General features: G+C 34.3%; 2 protein-coding genes across 2 annotated transcripts; one reads left to right on the top strand and one right to left on the bottom strand. All coding sequences in view use genetic code 12, as the record gives it.

Moving 5' to 3' along the window:
* Positions 1-278: 278 nt before the first annotated feature.
* J8A68_006023 (putative ubiquitin-protein ligase) lies at positions 279-2,711 on the bottom strand (the record flags this gene model as incomplete). Its single annotated transcript, XM_049410153.1, has 1 exon — positions 279-2,711. One exon carries the CDS (start codon positions 2,709-2,711, stop codon positions 279-281), a length of 2,433 nt encoding a protein of 810 aa, XP_049260700.1.
* Positions 2,712-2,987: 276 nt separating this feature from the next.
* Positions 2,988-10,256, top strand: PRP8 (U4/U6-U5 snRNP complex subunit; the record flags this gene model as incomplete). The annotated part of the gene is made up of 1 exon (XM_049410152.1): positions 2,988-10,256. The coding sequence occupies one exon, from the start codon at positions 2,988-2,990 to the stop codon at positions 10,254-10,256; it is 7,269 nt and encodes a 2,422-aa protein (XP_049260699.1).
* Positions 10,257-10,264: the final 8 nt, after the last annotated feature.

Below are 10,264 nucleotides of genomic sequence, written 5' to 3'. Positions count from 1 at the left end.
ATTGTTGAGATGTTGTTGGACGATGATCTTGAGGAGTATGTTAATACAGAAGATGCTGACATGCTAGCGTTTCCTTTTGGGACCATGTCTTTGAGATTTTGTTTGAGATGATAAATCCAGATCTCTATATTTATGGACCTTATAAATTTTGTACAAACAACAACCGATTTCTAATAACTTCCCATAATTTTTCATTCTTATAAACTAATACCAAATACTTTAATATACAAAAAAACACAGAATACAAAAAAACCCATGAAATATAACAAAAATAGAACTCAAGGTATAAATACCTTTGAAACACCTTCGACTTCTCTTCTACAGCAAACACATCCTTCAATACCTTTTGATACTAAACTCAATCTACAAGATTCACATATAGCAAAACATTTACATGGCCAAGTAATTATTTCTCTCGTATTAACTTGGCAAATAACACAATCTAATCTTGAAGATGACAATGAATGAGTATCAAACTCGTCATCACCTACACTATTCTCATCTTCCCGAGGCATTCTTTTGGATAAAATTAATTCTAATAATTTACTACTTTCATCATTTGATAATTCTTGATTTTGTTCTAACGGACGTCTTAATGCTCTATACTTTGACCTGGTCATAACTCCATCAGAATGCATATGCTGTTGTAATATATCCAAATTAGTCGATGAAGACGTTAATAACTCATTAAACTCTTCTACGGTGAAAAGCTCCTGGATTGGGAGAGGGGCAGAAGAGCTTACATCTGTCGATGTTGTTGCCCCTCTTGCTGCTCTTAAGGCTCCCAATGTATGTATTTCCTCCATATCAGATTCATATTCTGATTCTGATTCTGATTCATAACTTGGTTCATGATAATCCTCTGAATTGTCAACTTCAGATAATTGTTTGCCAGAAAGTATAGTTACATAGTCATTTTGAAAATCTTTTATTGAATATGAATCAGTATTTGCAATTTCCGGTTTCTTAGATTTATCTATCGAGGAGACACCAGTAAATGGATCACCAATTCTTCTTTTGACATATTTCTTTAAAAATTGAGGAGTTTTGGCCTTTCTACGAGCAAACTCTTCTTCTGTTTCTTCTTCATAAAATCTAATACTTGTTAAATGTTGATGCAAGACTTTTCTTTTAAATAACCCAGGTACATATTCCAATATAAACCAATCTACAATTAATCCATATAATAATTGCCAAGTATCTATAAGCATCTCTTTCATATATTTAGCTCTTCTTCTCCACACACTGGCATCTTTTTCATCAGATTCACCGCCTCCGCCAACACTTTCAGATTCTGGTCCTCCAGAAATTAATCTTTGTGTAGGTTTCGAAATTATATTGCAATATCCACTCATCTTATTCTCTCTTAAATACGTAATTACGTCTCTATTGGAACGATGATCCTTTGATAATTTATCCTTAATTTGTTGCCAAATAGATCTTTCCAACCATGTTTGATCATCTAGTGTTACAAGACTAAGCTCTGTGATATAACTCGATTTACCAGCCAGAGTAATTGCCAACATTCCCATATTTAATAATGCAGTGTAGAAATCATCATTGAGACTGATAGATAAGTTTAATGAACCAAATCCTCCAGATTCTTCATCGGCTGACTCATGTAAGAAAAAACTTCCATAATTTAATCCTTTTATTTCAAAACCATTGACAACTATAGCTATTATAAATATTGCGAAACTTATAGCAATAATTATGAGAATGAGTACTTGCGGAGTAAATGTTAAAATCAATATGAATGGGAATTGTAATACTCTCCAATTGGAAAATGTTGAAATATAATAACTTAAAAACCCAATTCCAATAATTGACAGTGGAATTAATCTATATCTATTCTTACTCAATAATGCCCCAATATGAATATTTAAATGATTAAGAATCAGAAACAAAGTAGTGATTAATACTTGTTCAGTAGGTCTTTTATGAAATTTAGAATTCCCAAAAAAGAAAGCCCCATTACTACTAAATTCCTGAAATGCCAAGGAATGTTCAAAAATTGTAATCCCACTTTCAGTATATGGTTTCTTACCTTCAATCAGGGCAATCAAAGTTTCTGTAAATGAAGATAAACAAAAATTCAAAAATACTGGCCAATACATATCACTAGTAGGTCCAATCATTACTTGTGAATTAGGAGTTTTCATATATTTCGTATCTGAATAATACCCAACATCATATGCAAAATATTTATCTGGTAACAACTCATATAACCATTTAAGATTCTTATCAGGTAAGCCAATATGATTCAAAAGATTCAAAGCAACCAAAACATTATATCCACTATACAACAAAACTCCAACTACTCCAATACGTAACGATATAATACTCAAATTCTTTAAGATAAATGCCAGTTTTTGGGCCGAAATCAACCCACGATTTCTATTAATTGCTATTTGTTGATTGTGTGTCGTATTTGTGGAGGCCATAACCAAAGTTCGATTTAGTATAAGTGCCATAATCAAACATGAAAACCCATATATCGAACAACAATAGGTGCTTATTGCACCTAATCTATTCCAAGGAATTGAATTAATTGTTGATGATTCACTTTGTTCCCATATTGCGTCTATAAATGCTGTCAATAATTTAACTAAAACCCAATAATCTTCGGTTTCTTCTTGTGTTTCGATAATAGTACTTCCGGTTGTAGCATTGGTTATGTTACTTCCTGTGATTAATATATCCGAAGGCATGTCCTTCACTATTGCTTAGACCCCCTTTTTTGTAGACCGTAAAAAGATGAAACCGGATAACTGATTGATATCCACACACCACCGGAATCAAATGTACAAAGTTCTTTGCTTTTTGAAACATATACACGACCAACCCTGGATGTCGCTACAACTGTGCGACATTGATTATTTGCGACATTGGTTGTAAAAAGATTTAATGAGAAGAGCAAACACAAACAAAGCCAAAGCATTCACTTCTTCATTTTAGTATTCAATCAATTGATCATAATATAAAGAATGGGAAGGAAGTTACCACCACCACCACCTCCTCCTCCTCCACAGAGACCTCCACCTCCTCCTGGGATGCCTGGAAGGAATAATCCCAATTTATCGACCAGAAATAATGTTGCGCCTCCACCACTGACAAGTTCCATCAGACTGAGAGCACCACCACCTCCACCGCCACCACCTTCTGGAACAAGCAATAGACCACCAACCGGACTAACACCACCACGTCCACCGCCTCCATCTCATACTCCCAAACGACCACATCCAGACACAAGCAAGCAAGACTTACAATCACGTAAAAGAATATGGCTACAAATTCAAAAAGATAGATTTAAAACCAAAAAACTTACATCAAAGGGAGGAACAGTTCAACCAACCAAACCAGAAATGCCACCTCAACATCTCCGTAAGATCATGATTGATCATGGCGATCTATCTTCCAAAAAAGTGGCTCTGGATAAATTATCTCATTTAGGTTCTTTGAAATATTTACCTCATGCATTATTAAAATTATTAGAAAATATGCCACAACCTTGGGAACAAACTAAAGAAGTCAAAGTCTTATATCACATTACTGGTGCGATTACATTCGTGAATGAGATTCCTCGTGTTATTGAACCGGTATATACTGCACAATGGGCGAATAGTTGGATAATGATGAGACGTGAAAAACGAGACAGGAAACATTTTAAAAGAATGAGATTCCCACCATTTGATGATGAAGAACCTCCGCTTGATTGGCTGGAGAATTTGGAAGATGTTGAGCCATTGCCGGCAATTAGATCCGAGATTGAACTGGATGAAGTGGTGGGTGATTGGATATATGACGAAAAACCCCTAGTTGAAGATCTGGATTTTGTGAATGGTGATTCATACAGGAAATGGAATTTGGATTTAGAAACGATGAATAAGTTGTATGAAACTTCTCAACCTTTGTTGCTTGAGAATAATAATGAGAATCATTTATTTAATAAGAAGGCGTTCTTTACTGCTAAGAATTTAAATGTTTCTTTACCTGGGGGTCCTAAATTTGAACCAAGATTTAAAGAGAATAGAAATAATCCAGAATTGGAGGATTTTACTGAATTTAATGCTATTGATAGAATAATTTTCCGGATACCAATTCGTACTGAATATAGAGTTTCATTTCCATATTTGTACAATTCATTTGTAAAGGATGTCTCACTTGTACCGTGTCATTCGGTAATAAATTGCAACCAAAGCAAAAGGAAGAATACAGAAGGATTTACGTTTAATTCCAATTATAATTTAATTCTACCTAAGGATAATCCAATTGAAATTAGAACTGAAAAGGAAGAAGATTTAGACTTAGATTTTGAGCCTTTCTTCAAATGGGACTTAGATGACGAAGATACCAAAGATGAAGCTGCAGAAGCGAATGAAATGGAAATAGATGACGATGAAATAGAATTACCAATTGAACCGAAAGGAACTGCGGAAGCGTTACAATTACTATCGGCACCATTCCCATTCAACCGTCGTAGTGGAAAAATGATCAGGGCCCAAGATGTTGCGTTAACCAAGAGTTGGTATAAACGACCTGCACCAAAAGGAAGCACAACCAAGGTGCGGATTTCATATCAGAAATTATTAAAGAATCATATCTTAAATGACTTGCATAATCCACCAGGACGAAAGAATAAATCTAGGAATCGGAAAAAAGTACATCTTTTGAAAAGCTTGAAAGCAACTAAATATTTCCAACAGACGACGATAGATTGGGTAGAAGCTGGTTTACAAGTGTGCAGACAAGGTTTTAACATGTTGAATTTATTGATTCATAAAAAGGGATTGACTTATCTTCATTTAGATTACAATTTCAACCTAAAACCAACAAAGACTTTGACCACCAAAGAAAGAAAACGGTCAAGATTTGGGAATGCCTTCCATTTAATTCGTGAATTATTAAGAGTGGTTAAAATAATCGTTGATTCCCATGTTCAATATAGATTGGGAAATGTCGATGCTTATCAATTGGCAGATGGACTTTATTACATTTTGAATCATTTGGGACAGCTTACAGGAATTTATAGATATAAATACAAAGTCATGCATCAAATTAGGCAGTGCAAAGATCTTAAACACATAGTTTATCACCGTTTCAATAAAGTTATTGGAAAGGGTCCTGGTTGTGGATTTTGGCAACCAGCTTGGAGAGTATGGTTATTTTTCTTGAGAGGAATTGTACCATTATTGGAAAGATGGTTAGGAAATTTAATTGCAAGACAATTTGAAGGAAGAAGACAAAATGATGTGGCTAAGACTATTACGAAACAAAGAGTTGATTCATATTATGATTTAGAATTAAGAGCACAAGTTATGCATGATATTTTGGATATGATTCCGGAAGGACTTAAACAGAATAAATCAAAAACTATTCTTCAACATTTAAGTGAAGCTTGGAGATGTTGGAAAGCCAATATTCCTTGGAAAGTCCCTGGATTACCTGAGCCAATTGAAAAGATTATCGAACGTTATATCAAAGCTAAAGCAGATGGATGGATTTCAGTTGCACATTATAATAGAGAAAGGATCAAAAAAGGTGTTGGGGTTGAAAAGACAGTAGCTAAGAAGAATTTAGGAAGATTGACAAGATTATGGATTAAGAATGAACAAGAAAGGCAAATGAATTTTGGAAAAGATGGACCCTACGTGTCTCCAGATGAAGCAGTTGCAATTTTCCAAACTATGGTGCATTGGTTAGAAAGTAGGAAATTTAGTCCGATCCCATTCCCACCAATCTCATATAAGCATGATACAAAGTTATTGATTTTGGCATTGGAAAACTTAAAGGAGAGTTATAACGCAAATGCAAGATTGAATTCCGCTCAGAGAGAAGAATTAGCATTGATTGAACAAGCATATGACAATCCACATGAGTGTTTGGCAAGAATTAAGAAATTTTTACTTACGCAAAGAATCTTCAAAGAAGTTGGGTTAGAAATGATGGATTATTATAGTCACCTTGTTCCCACCTATGCAATTGATCCATTAGAAAAGATCACTGATGCATATCTTGATCAATATTTATGGTACGAATCGGACAAACGTAGACTTTTTCCAAATTGGGTTAAACCAAGTGATGATGAAATTCCTCCATTGTTGGTATATAAATGGTGTCAGGGTATTAATAATTTAGAAAATGTTTGGGATACTTCAAATGGCGAATGTAATGTTATGCTTGAAACTTCTTTAAGTAAATTTGCTGAGAATATCGATTTCACATTATTGAATAGACTTTTAAGACTTGTGTTGGATACTAATATTGCTGATTATATCACTTCAAAGAATAATGTAAATCTCACATATAAGGATATGAACCATGTGAATCAATTTGGATTAATACGAGGTTTACAATTTTCATCTTTTGTTTATCAATATTATGGATTGGTTGTAGATTTATTAATTCTAGGTTTAGACAGGGCTTTAGAACTTGCAGGACCAGTCCAAAATCCGAACAATTTCCTTCAATTTAAGGATACAGAAACTGAAACCGCCTCACCTATACGCTTATATTCCCGGTATCTCGACAAAATTCATATATTTTTCCGATTTGACAACGATGAAGGTAATGGTTTAATTCAAGAGTATCTTTCTGAAAACCCAGATCCAAACTTTGAAAATGTTGTCGGATATAACAATAAACGTTGTTGGCCAAGGGATTCACGTATGAGATTAATGAGACATGATGTCAATTTGGGAAAGGCAGTATTTTGGGAAATCAGTGGTAGAATACCACCATCTCTTACATCAATAGAATTTGAGGATACATTTGCATCGGTTTATTCAAGAGACAATCCAAACTTGTTATTCCTGATGTGTGGTTTTGAAGTCAGAATACTTCCGAAGATTCGTGCCAAAGAAAGTAATTCATCAAAAGAAGGTGTTTGGGACCTCATTGACCAATCAACAAAGGAAAGAACAGCCAAAGCCTATCTTCAAGTTTCACAAGAAGCAGTGGATAATTTCAATAATAGAATTCGTCAAATCTTAATGTCTTCAGGTTCAACTACTTTTACTAAAGTTGCTGCAAAATGGAATACCGCATTGATCGCATTGGTTACGTATTATAGAGAAGCCGCAGTCGCAACTGAATCATTGTTGGATGTATTAGTCAAATGTGAAACAAAAATCCAGAACAGAGTGAAAATGGGACTTAATTCGAAAATGCCATCACGTTTCCCACCAGCTGTATTCTATACTCCAAAAGAAATTGGTGGATTGGGTATGTTGAGTGCCTCTCATATTTTAATCCCGGCATCTGATCTCAGATGGTCAACACAAACTGATTCAGGAATCACTCATTTTAGAGCAGGGATGTCCCATCAAGAAGAAAAAATGATTCCAACCATATTTAGATATGTTACAACTTGGGAAAATGAATTCCTTGATTCTCAAAGAGTGTGGGCAGAATATGCAATCAAGCGTCAAGAAGCCTTAGAGCAGAATCGTCGTCTTACTTTTGAAGATATGGAAAGTAATTGGGATAGAGGGTTACCTCGTATTAGTACCTTGTTTCAAAAAGATAGACATACATTGGCTTACGATAAAGGTCATAGAATTAGAAGAGAATTTAAACAATTTAGTTTACCACGTTTCAATCCATTCTGGTGGACAAGCAATCATCATGATGGTAAATTATGGAATCTTAATGCATATAGAACTGATGTTATTCAAGCATTGGGAGGAATTGAAACCATTCTTGAACATACTTTATTTAAAGGGACAGGATTCGATTCGTGGGAAGGTTTGTTTTGGGAAAAAGCATCTGGTTTTGAGGATTCTTTGAAGTTTAAGAAATTAACAAATGCCCAAAGGTCCGGGTTGAGTCAAATTCCAAATCGTCGTTTTACTTTATGGTGGTCTCCAACAATTAATAGAGCAAATGTGTACGTTGGTTTCTTGGTGCAACTTGATTTAACTGGTATTTTCCTTCATGGTAAGATTCCAACATTGAAGATTTCATTGATTCAAATATTTCGAGCTCATTTATGGCAGAAGATTCATGAAAGTGTTGTTCAAGATTTATGTCAAGTGTTTGATAAGGAATTAGAAGTATTGCAAATTGATAATGTAGAAAAGCAAGCCATCCATCCACGTAAATCATACAATATGAATACATCTACTGCTGATATTGTGTTGACAAGTACATATAAATGGAATGTTTCGAAACCCTCGTTGTTAAATGACAAAGATGATAAAATGGAACTTACTACTAATAAATTTTGGATTGACGTGCAATTGCGTTATGGTGATTATGATTCTCATGATATTTCAAGATATGCGAGAGCCAAATTCTTAGACTACACAACTGATGGAACTAGTACATATCCTTCACCAACAGGTATTATTATTGCAATTGATTTGGCATATAACATGTATGATGTGTATGGTAATTGGTTCCCAGGATTGAAGCCATTAATTCACAATGCAATGCGAGAAATCATGAAAGCAAATCCAGCTCTTTATGTTTTGAGAGAACGTATTCGTAAAGGTTTACAATTATACCAAGCTCAACCACAAGAGGCATTCTTAAATTCAAATAATTACGCAGAGTTATTTAGTAACGATACCCAATTATTTATTGATGATACGAATGTTTACCGAGTTACAGTTCATAAAACTTTTGAAGGAAATTTGGCAACTAAACCAATTAATGGGTGTGTATTTATCTTGAACCCAAAGTCAGGTCAATTATTTTTGAAAATTATTCATACGTCTGTTTGGCTGGGTCAAAAGCGTTTAGCACAATTGGCTAAATGGAAGACTGCGGAAGAAGTTGCTGCATTGATTAAGTCATTACCCAGAGAAGAACAACCTAAACAATTGATTGTCACAAGAAAGGGTATGATGGATCCATTGGAAGTACATATGTTAGATTTCCCAAATATTTCACTTAGACCTTCAGAGCTTCATTTACCTTTTGGATCTGCCATGAAAATTGATAAGTTAGCCGATATTGTTCTTAAGGCAAATGAACCTCAAATGGTATTGTTTAATATGTACGACGATTGGTTAAAGACTATTTCACCATATACAGCATTTTCAAGGTTGATTTTATTATTGAGAGCTTTAGGAATTAATCAAGAAATGACTTATCATGTTTTACGTCCTGATTCAAGTATTGTTACGCAAGAACACCATTTATGGCCAACATTATCGGATGAACAATGGATTGACGTTGAGACTCAATTGAGAGATTTAATTCTCACTGATTATTCTAAGAAATATAATGTTAATATTCAATCATTGACTCAATCAGAAATCAGAGATTTGATTTTGGGACAGAATATCAGAGCACCTTCCGTCAGACGTCAAGAGATATCTGATATTGAAGGTTCTAAAACTGAAGTTGAAAACAAGGAATTGACTGCTTTGAAAACAACTACAACCAATGTGCATGGGGAAGAAATTGTTACTGTTACTACTACTAATTATGAACAACTGACCTTCTCATCTAAAAACGAATGGAGAAATAGGGCAATTGCTGCAAACAATTTACATCTTAGAGCCAAGAATATTTATGTCAATTCTGAAGATTATATCGATGATGATTCATTCACATACATTTTCCCCAAGAATATTTTACAGAAGTTTATACAGATATCGGATTTACGAATTCAAGTTGGTGCATTCCTTTATGGTAAGTCACCAGCGGATCATGCTGAGGTTAAAGAAGTGAAATGTATTGCAATTGTTCCACAATTAGGAGGTACAAACACTATTCAGTTTCCTAACAATTTGCCAGAACCTACAGGATTTTTGAAAGATTTAGAATTATTAGGATGGATACATACTCAATCACAAGATTTCAGTCATATGACACCTAGTGAAATCACTACTCATTCCAGACTTTGTCCTGAGTTTTCCAAGTCGTTTATTTCGATGTCAGTGGCATATACACCTGGATCCGTTACATTGTCTGCATTTGAGTTGACAAAAGAAGGACATGAATGGGGTAAATCGAATGCTGATTTAGTTTCTGATGCACCACCTGGTTTTTCAAGCAGTTATTCTAAAAAGGCACAATTGATTCTTTCTGATAAGATTATGGGGACATTTATGGTACCTGATGATGATATTTGGAATTATTTCTTTATTGGGGCAATTTTCAATCCAAATGAACTTTATGATTTGAAATTAGATATTCCCTTGACATTTTATGAAGAATTACATCGTCCTATTCATTTTACTGGATTTACACAGCTTGAATCAAATAATGAAGCAGAAGCTGATCAAGAAGATGTTTTTAGTTAAGTTTATAA

The sequence above is a fragment of the Hemisphaericaspora subhashii genome (genome assembly GCF_019202705.1).
Source record: "Hemisphaericaspora subhashii strain CBS 10753 chromosome Unknown scaffold206, whole genome shotgun sequence".
NCBI lineage: Eukaryota > Fungi > Ascomycota > Pichiomycetes > Serinales > Debaryomycetaceae > Hemisphaericaspora > Hemisphaericaspora subhashii.
This window is presented reverse-complemented; position numbering and strand designations above follow the sequence as displayed.